At 37.2% G+C, this 14,374-nt stretch overlaps 1 protein-coding gene across 1 annotated transcript; it reads right to left on the bottom strand.

The window, feature by feature from the left end:
- Nucleotides 1-4,123: 4,123 nt before the first annotated feature.
- On the bottom strand, nucleotides 4,124-13,333 carry LOC136856699 (uncharacterized). Its single transcript, XM_067134758.1, has 4 exons — nucleotides 13,263-13,333; nucleotides 6,256-7,007; nucleotides 5,994-6,187; nucleotides 4,124-5,110 (listed from the first exon to the last, which is right to left on the bottom strand). Coding segments are annotated over exons 1-4 (1,398 nt in total). The 5' UTR covers nucleotides 13,264-13,333; the 3' UTR covers nucleotides 4,124-4,659.
- Nucleotides 13,334-14,374: the final 1,041 nt, after the last annotated feature.

Raw genomic sequence — 14,374 nt, 5'->3', positions numbered from 1 at the left:
TCCCCCTGTGGCGTACCCAGTTCCATATCCATTGCTTCAGCCTCATGCCCTTGAAACCAGACCTTACCCCTCCTTTCACTTGGGTAACTTTCAATCCACCTTAACAATGATCCCTTAATGCCTTTATTCACAAACCCTTCAAGTATGACATCTTTATTTGCCCTGTCAAATGCTCCTTTGAGATCAATAAATGCCCTGCATTTTACAGTGGTATTACACAGCACTCTTAGATCACAATCTGTTGTACTCTTTCCCTTGATAAAACCATACAGATTTTGAGAGAGTTGATCACCAATAATAAAAAGTAATCTATTAAGAATCATCCTTTCCATTAATTTGCATATGCAGGATGTTAATGATATGGATCGATAATCCGCATTACTCTTAGGTACAGGTACAATCAATGCCAATTTCCATTTAATGGGTAATTTGCCATTTTCTAAACAAAGATTGATCAAATCAAGTAGTAGGCTATCTTCCATCCTTATAAGACAATTAACTATTTCATATGTTATCCCATCTTCCCCAGGAGCAGTCGACCCACCTTTTTTAATTCCAAACAACAATAAGTTCATCTTTTGTAAAGGACAAACTAGTCTTATCCACCATATCTATTTGCATTCTTACTAACTGTCGTCTCTTTGAACGACGGTTACGTAAACTAGCCTGAACATTGTTTGGCAAATTACTAAAACTAGAGGCAGATGCCCATTTCTTCACGAGTTCATTTGCCATTCCTTTTGGGTCATGATGCGTAATATTTTTCCTTCTGATCCCTCTTACTTTATATACAGCGTTCCATACCCCACTTAGAGACTTCATAAAAGATACCTCCTCTAAAAAGCGTTCCCAGTATTTTCTTCTTACTTTTTTTCGTATTTCAGAAGTACCCTCTGCTATTTGTATCATTGCCTCTCTACTACTTGCATCATTAGGATTCATATTCCACTCCCTTTGTGCCTTTCTTAAAAGATTGTTCCGGCCCTTTATTATTCTGTCATCGGTATGCTTTACTTTTTTGGAATTCATGATAGGGCAGTTCTTGTTCACCTGTACATGCAATATGGAATCTATTACTTTAAGCAAATCATCCAGAAACACATTCTCGTCATTTCCATGTCCATTTACATATTTGTAGTCCTTATACCACTCAGCAACCTTATACCACTCAGCAACCTTAGCCATAAATGTAACCACCTCATCATTCTTGATAGTTAATCTTCTCCGTTTTTGACTGTAAGTTGTCCTTTGTATACCCAGATCACTTACTAAGTTACCAACAACTGAAGCAGAAGCTTCATACTCAGTCATATTAAACAGCAAAGCAATGTCAATTCTCCCACTTCTCACATGAGTGGGGTCTCTATTCCTCAAAACGCAAATGTGATCAAAAGAATCAACAATACTATTCATGACAAACCCATTTTTATTTGAACCCCATTATTATTTTTGCCGGGCAAATTTTACTTTTCTTAAAAAAAACTTTCAATATTCAGCATATCACTATGAACATACACATTAATATAAATATAACAATCATTAACATAGAATTTCAAGGACACAAACTCTGTACCAATAATCATAACAGACTCACATGAAATAGCAGGAATGCCGTTCTTAATGAAAGTAGTTAACCCTCTGGTGTTGTCCTCTAGGCTTGCGGGTAATTCAAAACTTTGATTGATATCCCGGCAACTGAAAGCCAACACCATTGACCCCTACCTCCTGTAAAGCAACTACATCAGGTTTGCAAGACAAGACGTGTGCATGAATATCAATTGCCCTTTTACTTACTATTTATATTCCATGACAAACATTTAAGTCTAGACACATCCATTACCACTTATATCTATTTGTTTCCCTAAATGATTTTGCTTTCGCAATTACGTTAATCCGAAGCTCACCATTTGGCTCTTCCATATAATTCAAAACTTCATCTAACAGTAAGGCCACATTATGAGCCTGATTTATGTATGAATCCTCTTTCCCTGCTTGACGATCGTTCACAGAAAATATGTTCCCTCTCACAGTCCACATCAGCAGCATGAGCCTCAGTTTCACTGTAACCCACGCAGCGAATATCTTTAGCAGGTGTACCTCTCACACCCTGGCCATTCTCAGGAAATATACCTTTCTCTTTGCTAATCCTATCGATCTGACCTTGCATAGTTAAAATTAACTTCTTGAGTTCATTTACTTCTAATCGAAGATCCGATATTGCATCTTTATGTTCTTTACTCCTGCGTTCCCATACATTATAACCACTGGAGCTGCAAGGTTATTTGTATCTAAACAATTCTGAGGTGTCTTCGGTTTAGAATTTATTACTTTGGTTACTCCAATTGTTGGTTTTCTCTTACATAACCATGAATTTGCATCATGCTCATCTCCACAGTTGCAACACTTTGGAATAATAGGAACATTATCCTTAATTTTCTGCAGACATTCCTTTGAGTCATGAGGCTTGCTGCAGAACCTACACCTAAACTCATTTTGGCACTTGTATGCTAAATGGCCCCATTTACTACATTTATAGCACATGATAGGAGGCTCATTAAATACCGATACCCTTCTATACCCAATACAAGAAACAAAAATCTTATCAGGAACTTCATCTCTAATTAACGCTATCGCCTGAGGTTTAGGACACACCTCACCCCCTTGCTTAACCTCTCTACGCGTAGCCCACACAATTCGCTCATCTCATGCAATATAAGTTCGAGATCCAAACACAATGGGATACCAAAAATAATAATTTTGGTTAATTTTCCTTCCTCCTGAGGTTTTTCCAAAACAATCCCATCAAACCCAGCAGTAATTAAATACTTAACAGCCTTTTCATCTTTAACAGTAACAAATTCTCTATATTTTCCTTCCTTGAACAATACTTCAAACTCTGGGTGACTTTTATATAGTTTAAATGTCCACTTCAGGTTGTTATTGTAACTCATCTCAAGTGAACGTGGAAAATACAATCTCTTTCTTTCCGTGTCATTATTAAAGCTCACCCGATCTTCATTATCCTCATCAAGAGATACATCGTTATTTTCCAATACAAGTTGTCTTTCACTCACCGTTTTTCTCTTGTTAGCCACACTAATAGCTTTGCTTCCCTCACAAATAACCGCTGAAGCTCCCTGTGCTTCAGCTCCTTGTGAACTTCCCTTGCTCTTCCTTTTTTTTATTTTTTTTTTCCTTGACATCCTAAATGGCTCGATTGTATGATCAGATTCACTACTCGACAATGATAAATCTTCACGCACAACTCCATCATCCACAATTATCTTATTGTCCGAAGGCATACCAGTCGATTCATCAACGGGAGCCGGTAGAAATTCATGGATCGTGTCTCTCTCTCTCTCTCTCTCTGATCTTCCGTAAAGGACGCAACACCCGCAAAGCGAGTACACCTACGGTGAGTGTGTTGTCGTGATGGTGCGGAGATAAGTGTCGGCCAACCTTCTCGCGCGGAAGCCGGACTAGAAGACGCGGGCGAAATGAGCTAGTCTCGCCAGAGAGAAGCCGAATTTTTGGCGCAGTTTTGAATAATTATTTTCGAGGGTAGATTATGGATTGATTAGGGAGAGAAAGGATTTCTCTAATTTATAGAACTCAAGTAGAGAAAACAGGCTATGGATTGGATAAACTTTGGGGACGACGGTTTTGGGGTGGGCTTCTGTGAGAAGCCCTCGATACTTAGTACGAGAGAGACGGATGGCTTCTCCCAGAAGCCCCAGGACCGGAAAGAGTTAAAAGAAAGGTAATACAAAACTCAAACTATTGATACAAAGACGACGGACGGTCAAATGTTCTGTTGTATGGACGAGCCAGTAGTGGGTCCTGCCTGCGATGAGCCCGTGTGACGTCATTGTCTGGCCGACCTGTTTTAGTGGGTCCTTATGCAAACATTCAAATATGTTACCGGAGACGTTGATTTTCAGCCAATCACGAGCTACACAAAGGCATTGCGGTGTCGTCAACGTTGCTTAAGAGAGATGAGTTGAAACCGACTGTAGGAAACACCGTTTAGAACATCACATATTTGAGTGTTTCTGTCTTGAAGAAGAGAAATGTCACTTGATTTCCTGAAATTTTCCCTTCTATAGGTAATTAAAGGAGAGGCGACACTGTACATTTTATTTTCTCGAAATTTTGAATACTACTTCAAGCGTTATACGTACGTATTTATGATTATATCTTATCATTGCTGCCTAAAACAACTTTCAGTATTTGGTTGAATATAGGAATATATCAATTGTTTTCCTTTTTTTAAAGAGAGAAGGGCTGATTTAAGCTGAAAATAGACACCATGCGAAAAATAGTTTTATACATTCAAGAGAAATTCGGAAAACAAATTTACTCCATTCCTCCTGTAAGCCAGGTATGCCGCATGGTGAGTATTATATTTATATTTTTTTTTAAAAATCACAGTTTTTTAGATAAAATTGTCCAAATTTCCTTGACTTCTAACAAAGTCACTCCTCAGATTAAAAATTTAATACGAACTTTATGATATTTTATTGCATATCAAGACGCCCAAGGATTTAAGAATAAATATATTTGCAGATATCTAAAAGCAAAATGATTAAATAGATTTGGCGTGCTATATCTTCAGTGAGTCATTCATTGATGGAATTAGATCTGGTCTACAGTGAAAAATCATGAGATGAGGCCTGTTTCCATAAACTCGTCAAAAATTGACAGGAAGCGAGGTTTGCACAAGGGATTTGTTTTGAGTTTTTCTAAAGATATATCTCTAAAGCCGTTCATAAGAGTTTCAAAGTCTGTGTTTGACATATCTGGAACTTCCTCCGGTTCTGTCAACATCAGTGGTATGATAACCAAGGCAAAAACCAGTCCAAACTTATTCTTGTCTCTGAATTCCTCCATGAGTTCTTCTATAGTAAAATGCATGGGCATATCGCCCCCTTCTAAGACTTCCTTGTAGGTTGAATGATATAGAGACATGAAATGACGGAGATTTGGTTTCCTCACGTCTCCGTTAACACTTGTAAACAGCAAGTAATTCAGGTCACTTGCAGCAGAAGCTTCACGGCACATTTGAAGGTCTAACAGCATAACTTCCACTGGACGACCCTCAGCGTTATATCTGGAAATTTAGAATTTTACACGCATTAGAAAATCAGAAAGGTTTATCATTAAGATTTTATATTCTCACCGTAGTTTATAATGCAGTTGCTCATATTATTCCTTTTTCTAATCTCTTTCTTTTCCTCCTGTTTTTGACATCGAATGATATCAATAATAAAAGTTTAAATTTTCAGCGCAAAAGGATCTCAGTGGCCAAAGAGTAGCTCCAAGGTTAACATAGGTTAGTAGAGCTCCTCCACGCTTCAAAAGAATAATTATTACTTACAACCCCCAAATCAGTTACAACAGGGACGTTTATAACGTCTTAACAAAAAATTTTCATTTTTAGCTCATGCAGAGAATTGCAAAGTTCTGTTACATTTTTCGTCTTTTTATGTCAGTGATTTACTGAACACCCAGTGTTTAGTCAAAAGTTTTTTTTTTCCTGAAGAAAGAATACTTATAGAAAAGGATTCCATGGATACTCTAGAGCTTTCAGTTTTAGCAACTCATGTTTGTATTTTCAGAGAGTAGGAAGGACTCTTTCCCGTCAAGTCATGAGAGCAAAACTATACAAAGATTAAGGAGCTGGAATGGAGACTTTGTCATAACAGACCCTATTCCTCAAGTACTCTCGTTCTGAAGAGAGTTAACATAAAAAAGGCCCAAAATTAATGTTTTCACCATACGTAGGCTAACATTCAGAAATACAAAACAAAAGCATATATCATCCACTATTCTGAAGTGCAAAACAACGCTTGTTTCATCCAACAAAGCGTGGTTTTAACATGGGAGTTTGACATTTTATTATTTGCTGGCACTGTAACGGGTGAAACAGATAGTAGGAAGCGATATGCGTTCGTGGGTTTTGGATTTGATTAACAATATATTGTTTATCTTACCTAAATAGAACATTGTTGTTCCAGCAGTCCCCATGGCATATACTGCTGAATCTTGTACTTCGTATTCCCGTAGATAAAACATTTTCAACTTCTGATCTGAAGGACTTCAGCCAAGCACTGGCAGTCTCATAACCACCAATTATATCCAACATCATTATCCCGGTATCAACACATCTCTCCATCCATGACACAAATAATTCTTACCTAAATAGAACATTGTTGTTCCAGCAGTCCCCATGGCATATACTGCTGAATCTTGTACTTGTATTCCCGTAGATAAAACATTTTCAACTGATCTGAAGGACTTCAGCCAAGCACTGGCAGTCTCATAACCACCAATTATATCCAACATCATTATCCCGGTATCAACACATCTCTCCATCCATGACACAAATAATTCTTTGGTATTTGGGGTGAAATCCAATAAATCTTTTGAAAGAAATTCATATCTTGCTCCTGCAGACTCTCCTTCCAGAACCTTATTCGTCAGGAGATAAGAGGCACCGTGCAGTCTGGCAAGTTCGGATAGGACAAGAGCAATATGATTTTTATCCATACCCTTCCTTCTGTCAAACATTTTGAAACCTCTTGCTCTTAGATCCTCAAAATAAAGTTGTTCTTTTCCCTCTTCTAAGGAAACAAGGAAACACTTGGCAAAACGAAGAGGCTTTTGGCCTGCAGACATTAGTGCTTCATTCAACACTGGCACAAGTTCTTCGTAAAATTTGCCCTCCTTTTCAAAGAGAAATGGTTCTGCCTCTTGGAACTCTCCGAAGTTCCTATGGGGATTCAGTTTTACAACATAGGTGACCTCACTATCTTCCTTATTATTCATAGAATATTTGACTTCTACGCTTGTTACTTCACAGGCATAGTTATCTCCACGTTTGGTGAAATCAACGACCTTCCAGGATTTTAAGAAAGCCTGAATTCCCTTGTCTGCCTTGAGAGCTTTCTTGACATGGTCTTCCGTAATGAGACTCTTAGCTTCCGAAACAGCCGTTGAAAGTGACACTGCAAAAGAAGGAGAAAATCACTTAGTGTTAAATCACATGTACATGCATTTTTCATTTCTATTTTATTACCTCCGATATTTTTTATCATCTTTTAACTATATTTGAGTATAAACTAATGTAATTACGGTCATGTTCATTTCCAAACTCTTTCTGTTCCAGTGAAAGTTCTGATAGTCAGGTTAGTAATATATTTCAAAAAATTTGTGCTTGATCTGTAAATGTGGCCCACTTTCTCTCTCATACAAGAAATCGGAAATTATAGAGAAGACTGTGCTCATAACTGCCAACCACTAAAATGATCGTATCAAAGCACATTTTCGAATGAAGAACATGAAGAATAATCACATCCTTTAAGGATGAGGATAAATGACTTCCCTTTTCTTGTGTATTCTTGAGCAACATTAGGCACCTGAATACTTGCGATTTTGGTTTATTATGGTCATGCTGCTGATCTTTCGCTAATAGCCTTAATCCAGGATGCGTATTTCGGTGGTCAGTTATTTGGAATTACTTTAATCTAGGGAATAAGTGTGGAATATTAATTTTCCTTATTAATCTGGTGAGTCCAGTTTCCCTGAGGAAATTTTTGGAATTTTTCTTTTCCATCGTGTTGATAGGGACACCCCTACTACTACTGTTTGTCCAGTTCGTTTTCCAAATTTTGTTTTTATAAAAGCATTTTCAGATGGTATTATTAAATTACAATAAAAATTCATGCTGTATATTCCAAAATTGTTAGGGATCTCTTGCAATTTGCTGCAATAGAGTTCCTTAAAATTTCAATCTTTTTTCCAGTTTTAATAATATAAACTAAATCACAGAAGCAAGTTTTTATTAGATTTATCTTTTCAATAAAAAAGTAATGTTGCAAATTTTGTGGGCTTCTGTTTTGTTGAGAATGTCTCTATGTTCCTTTTGTTCTCTGAAAAAGTTAAGTATACCTTAGTTTAACCAGACCACTGAGCTCAGTAACAGCTCTCCTAGGGCTGGCCCGAAGGATCATATTTATTTTACGTGGCTAAGAACCAATTGGTTACGTAGCAACGGGACCTACAGCTTATTGTGGAATCCGAACCACATTATAACGAGAAATGAATTTCTATCACCAGAAATCAATTTCTGTAATTCTCCATTGGCCGGTCGGAGAATCGAACGCGGGTCCAGCAGAGTTCTAGCCGAGAACGATACCAACCCTGCCAATGGGGAACTCTGATGTCATTATATGAGACCTTGTTAGTTTTTTATGAGACATTGTTAGTTTTTTCCTTTTGGCTAAATCTGTTTGTTTCCAGTGATTATTTATGTAATGTAACTTATATAAATGGTCGCTTGCTCTTGAAAGGAAAGCCAACATATTGTTTATTTTGACGGTAAGTCGTTTCAAGGGTAAACTACCCGATGACTTTCTGATAGTCTTATTTTCTCTCAGTAACACGAAGTCTTGAAGGAACGAGCGGTTTTGAAAAGGTACGTCATTACGAAAAATAGCTGGTTTCTAAGGTGATTCCGTACATATTTATTTTTCGCCGATAATTATTCCCTTACTCTAGCCCAAACAAATAAACTGTGTTGATAATGTGATTAAAATATTCATGATTACTTTTGCATATTATTCCATAAGGATTATCAGCATTTCTAGGCATTTTAGCCTATTTTTCCATAGGATATTTGTTCCCCCCAAGTTGAAATTTCCCGGTCGTTAGACCTGTGGTGATTAGATTTCAATCACGTGAACTCGTGTTGACTGGGATATATAAGCGATTGCTTTCGGATCGCAAATAATTTCAGTTTTACTTTATGTTGATGACTGTTAAATTTTATTGCTTAAGTTATTAGGTGCTTTGGTAAATTTCCCCTTCAACTTAGAACTTAGTTTTATTTATTTCTTGAGGGTTTCTTTAAGAAGAGGCAGTACTCCAAGTTCAAACCTCTCACCATTCCCACGTTTGGCAGTCTTCAATCAGCTGGGATTTTTGGTTTGGTATTTCATCTCTTGGGCGGGTTACTGATTATCATTCCTGGTTTCCAGGGTCCCGTTTTGTGAAGTCAAAATAGTGGGGTTAGCTTACTGCACATTGCTTCCAGCTTTTTTATGGTACAGATATATTCTTTTTGAACCTTGCTATCACACATATGTCTGTCTTTCAAGCAGGCTAGTATGAGTCTCACTACATAGCCAATTTGTTAGTTGTCATATTCCTTTTACTTTATCTATATTACTTTTATCTTTCTCTATTTTAATTTACTCTGTACTTCTTAATTTATTTTTTGCATTGGGTCATATTTCCTTATTGGAGCCATTGGGCTTGTAGAACTCTACTTTTCCAACTAGGGTTGCAACTTGGCATGGTATTAATAATAACAACAACATTAACAATGAAATTGATGTCTTCTTGTGAAGGTGGACACCTCTAGCCCACTACCTACTCATGTAACTGCACAATTATGATGGTCAGAAGAGCCTAATGCAGAAGCAATATGGCTCCCCTAGTAGCCCTGTTTACAGACATCTTTTTCACCTCAGTCAGAAAAAGGCCAAGGAGTATAGGTGGTCTTAACATTATACACTCCACCAGCTCTTCACATCTTGTAAACGCCCTATGAAGACATTGCATTCACGCAGTTGAACAAAGAAACATTTATTATGAAGTCCCCTCATAATAAAATGCATCATTGGTAGCTGACTTTTGTTGCTCTCACTTAGTCATGCTTTCCAGGACATTCCGATTGCCATGAGAGAATAAATATTTTTCTGGAGAGTATTGCCAGAAATCTTATTATATTTGTGGTATTTAATCTGTTATCAAAAGTAAAGTGCTCAAAAGTATTCCTAAATCTCCTGTTGATATCAATGATAACAATAAAACTTTTCTTATTGTGTGACTTCAAAGCTATGCTATTTAGCGGAGAAACCTCAGTAGGCTTGGCATGATCTATATAACTGATGATATTCAAATTCCAAGTTTATCATGATCTGGTTATCATGAAGGCGTTCTTCCAAATACCATATAAACAGAAGATCGCATGCATGCATCTTTTCTCTGACAACTGGCATCTCATTGATGATTAAAGTAATTACTCAAAAAGTTGTCCATAAGGACTTTATCACCTCAAGGACAGAACCACATCTTACAAGATCTCGTCTGCAACTGAAGGTGTTGCTTCATGGACGTTGGCAGGGTTGAAAAAGATTTCGCCTTTGTATCTTTCAGTAACTCATCTAAACCCGGCGAAGTACATTGTTTGGTGGCTGAGGCCCAGTGGATGTCCCTGATGTGGTACTTTCGCTACATTAATCATGAGAGTACAATAAAAATGGCGAACTTTTACAACAAATTATGAAACTGCTGAGTATCAGTATGTGGTTACTCTCATGACAGTACTTACTGCCTGACACCCAGAACACTTAGAATAAACAATTATGTACTTCTGATTTTTTTTTAGATTTACCTATTTATATCCAGTAACAGGATTCTACTTGGTTAACATCAATGCTTCTGTATGTAAACTTCATAAATTTAATGTTTGCTGCTATACACTTGAACAGCGGCAACACATTAGAGATGCTGATATCTTTAGTGATTCTGCACTACAGTAATTGTCTGGTGTTTCACAAATTTGATATTCTGGGGCTTTATTTATTTTCATTTTCTTTACTAGTGATATGATTATCAGCTTAAAAAAGAACGTAATATCATCTGCTGATCAAAAAAGTCTTGCTGCCTTTGTTCTCTCTTGCTTCATAAGTGCAAACCTTAGCAGAGACCTAAAGTGGATCACTGGGAATAAAAATGAACTCGAGCAAAGCCAAGACCTTATTTGATATCTGAGGCTATGCTGAGCCCTGGCCTTGAGTCTGTGCACTGATATTTTACTTGTTGATTCTGGAAAGATGCAAATACTTGTTGCTACCTTTACTCCAAATTTAATTTTTAGGACAAAAGAATTTGATTTAAATCTACAAAATGGGTAAATATTGATGTAAAGCTTGCTCTATTTGGTGACCTGAATGCGCATGTTACGGGTTCTGCTTTTACCAATCACAGAATACTGTTTACGTCTCTTGATGCCAGGAACCCACCAGGATCTAAATTATTTAACAAAAGCCTTGGTAATTATGATTTAATTAAATAACAGAATATATCCTGTTTGTCCATCTTCATTGGTGAGGCTCTATCCAACTTGGAGGTTTCTCTCTAACACCTAGTGCCTGCAACTATTATCTAATGTGTATTACTTACTTTAGAGAGCAACAGTCTTCATATTCTGTTGGGTTGCCATGATGGCATACTGCCAATACCAGAGGTCTATGATTTTCTTATTGATGATGTTGATTGTAAGATTGAAAGAGGTATCAATGCTACTTTTAGAGTGTCTATGCACAGTTGCTGTAGGTTTCCTAATTTATATTGTAGTTTAAGCTTCTCTACCTATTTCTGCATTCTCCTTCATTAAAACTCATTTGGTATGCTTTTATTGTTATTTACTTGTTTTCGGTATTTCACATATGGCGTTCTCCTCTGCAGAAGTCTGGTTTTGAAAGTTAATTACGTTCGTAACTAAGTTCAGTTGAATGATTGTCCAGATTAAGTAATAATATTAGTAACGGTAGAAGCAGCCTGTATCATTAAAGTCTCAAATCAAGAATGTTTTAAAAATAGTTTTTGAGCATCTGTTAGATTCCCAATAGCAATGCCATTCACGGAACTTCTGAAGTTTCTCGGCTGATAACTCAGGCACACACTACAGAGATCTACCACTAATCAGCAAAACTGACACAGCTCATGTTGGCTTTGGTCAATTTTGAAAAAGTTAACAATTTAATATTGTGCAACAATTTTAGAAAAGAATATCGTAGACGATTTTGTATGAACTTTCAAGTTAGATGCTTCAATTATTGGCAAAATTTCCATCTTTCAAATCAGCCATGAGTACTTTTGTAATCCCACAAGGAGGAGTTACTATCTAATTCTTTTAGTTATCAGTATGTGACATATTGTGATATGTTGATCTGATATATCTCTTCCGTAAATATTCTCAAGTCTCACAGGTGTCATATCCCTGGGATAATCCAAAAAATTTGAATTAATTCACCCTTGAGCAGAGATAAAGAAACCATCTTTAATGCAGATAAACCAGGACTGACAGGTGCTTATCCAAAACGTTATCCTGTATCTTGATCTAAAGAGAAATATGATTATGAAAATGTCTACACTATAAAACAACCTTACATGGCCAGCTCATGCTGAAAATCTTAGAAAACATAGCAATTGGCGACCTTAAAAATCAAGCATATTTTCTACAATAGAAATGAACTCCCTGTAGTCTTGCATACTCATTATGGATTTCTGTGAGCAAACAAATCACCTAAACCGCACTATAACCCAGCTAAGCTTGTTCGACTTGTGCTTGTTGTGATTGCTTTCATCTATTATTATTATCTCTCACAAAATATGCCGACTTTTACATATCAGCCAGTACACATATTCGAAAATAATATTGACAAAATCCGGGAGCTCTTCCCAAATGATCCAAAATGTGATACAACTCGTAACTTATTGTCGTGGTTCTCAGGCCTCTACTACAATTGTATCAAGGTAGATGTGTTCAACATGAACCCAGCCTTGTTCTTCTATCCTTGTTAGAGGGTACGAGTGAGTAAACTTGCTTTCTAGACACAGAAAAACTTGTTTTTCTATTTAAAAGGAGTGGTTGGGGACAAGCCTAATAGTCAGTATTCCCTACCACTATGAATGGTTAACTGGCCATGTACTGTATGACCGATTTAGCACACTATCCTGTTCCCCAGTGAGGACAGACATGATTTCGATGAGCTTCTTAACTGTGGTATCTTTTGATATTGTTTTTGTTTGTCGCCTCTGCATTATGTAAACAATGACTCTCTTAGCATGGAAACATGGATTGAAACAATTTTTAGATTTCACTATGATTATCTCAGAAGAGAACAATAGTACCAACTTACTTTTCAAATCATGTTACTGACTTTGTTGTATCAAATAAGTGAGACTAATTTTGACAACCCTGGAATAAGTATGGTGGTAAAACATAATACCAAAAATGTGATATGAAAAAAATATGACGAATACTTTTGCAAAAGTGAGATGTACACCCTGGAAGAGCTATAATTCAAAATAAAATAGTTCATGAGAGAGAGAGAGAGAGAGAGAGAGAGAGAGAGAGAGAGAGAGAGAGAGAGAGATAGGATAACCTATCACAACGGGAATTTTCTTACTTTCAAATCGCAAGTGTTTTTCTTTCTGGCCGCTCCAGCGACGAGAGCACGCTTTCCTTCTCTCAGGACAGAACAATCGAGACTGATTATGAGGTGGTGGACTCTTGATAGAGAGAGAGAGAGAGAGAGAGAGAGAGAGAGAGAGAGAGAGAGAGAGAGAGAGAGAGCTTGGTGTATATTGCACGCCTGTGGACTTTAGATTTTGGTTGCATAAGGACGTTACATACTTGTTGTTGTTGGTTGGGCCACTGTTGCTGTTCCCACATCGGTACGTTTTCATCTTAGTACCTGACACCGTCCACCTTAACATTCTTATTATTATATCGTATTATCTGATCCACTGAGCATCGTATTATCCCATCCACTGACCATCATAATTAGCATCCCATTTCCTCCTTGAAAACCCATAATATTCCATATTCCATACATTACCATGCTCTCTCGGACTTGTGTATTACTACACTTCCACTTCGCCTCCCCCTTACTCTTGGGATAGCGTCATAATCCATTAAGAACACCTGCAATGTTATTTGCACTATCTTCGTGTTATTCAGTTCCCTCTCTTTCATCCTTGCTAGGCACTTCCTCTCGTGCTTCTGGGTTATTTCATTGTCTCTTCCTGGTTTCTGTCTTGTGTTATTTCCTTTTGTACGCCTGTGTTGTTCAATTCTGTCTGGTTTCTGTGCTGTGCTATTTCCTCTTATGCTTCTTTGTTTTCCATGCTGTCTTTGGTTTCTTTGCCAGTCATTTCCTCTTGGGCTTTTTGTTTTTCATTCTCTCTCAGGTTTCTCTTATATATCATTTCCTTTTGGGCTTTTGTGTTATTCCAGTCTCTCTCTGGTTTCTGTTTTCATTTCCTCTTGGGCTTCCTTGTTTTCCATTATCTCTCTGGTTTCTCTGCAACGACATTTCCAATTGCGTTTCTGTGTTATTCCATTCTCCCTCTGCTTCATATGCTATGCCGTATCCTCTTGGGCTTCCTTGTTTATCTGTTCTCTCTCTCTCTGGTTTCTTGTAATGCTATTTCCTCTTGGACTTTCTTGTTTTCCATTCTCTGTTTTCTGTGCTATGCTATTTCCTCTTGGGCTCTTTTTTTATTTCAGTCCTCTGTG

The sequence above is a fragment of the Macrobrachium rosenbergii genome, chromosome 36 (assembly GCF_040412425.1).
Source record: "Macrobrachium rosenbergii isolate ZJJX-2024 chromosome 36, ASM4041242v1, whole genome shotgun sequence".
Taxonomy (NCBI): Eukaryota; Metazoa; Arthropoda; class Malacostraca; order Decapoda; family Palaemonidae; genus Macrobrachium; species Macrobrachium rosenbergii.
The sequence above is the reverse complement of the archived record's forward strand: the minus strand, read 5'-3'. Positions and strand labels throughout refer to the sequence as shown.

Bases quoted from the DNA above. Each gene is read 5' to 3' on its own strand.
- LOC136856699 (XM_067134758.1), bottom strand. The intron at 6,188-6,255 runs GTACAAGATTCA...AGGTAAGAATTA, and splicing joins TTTTATCTACGGGAATACAA to TTTGTGTCATGGATGGAGAG. The intron at 5,111-5,993 runs GTAAGATAAACA...CTAAATTTCCAG, and splicing joins AACAACAATGTTCTATTTAG to ATATAACGCTGAGGGTCGTC.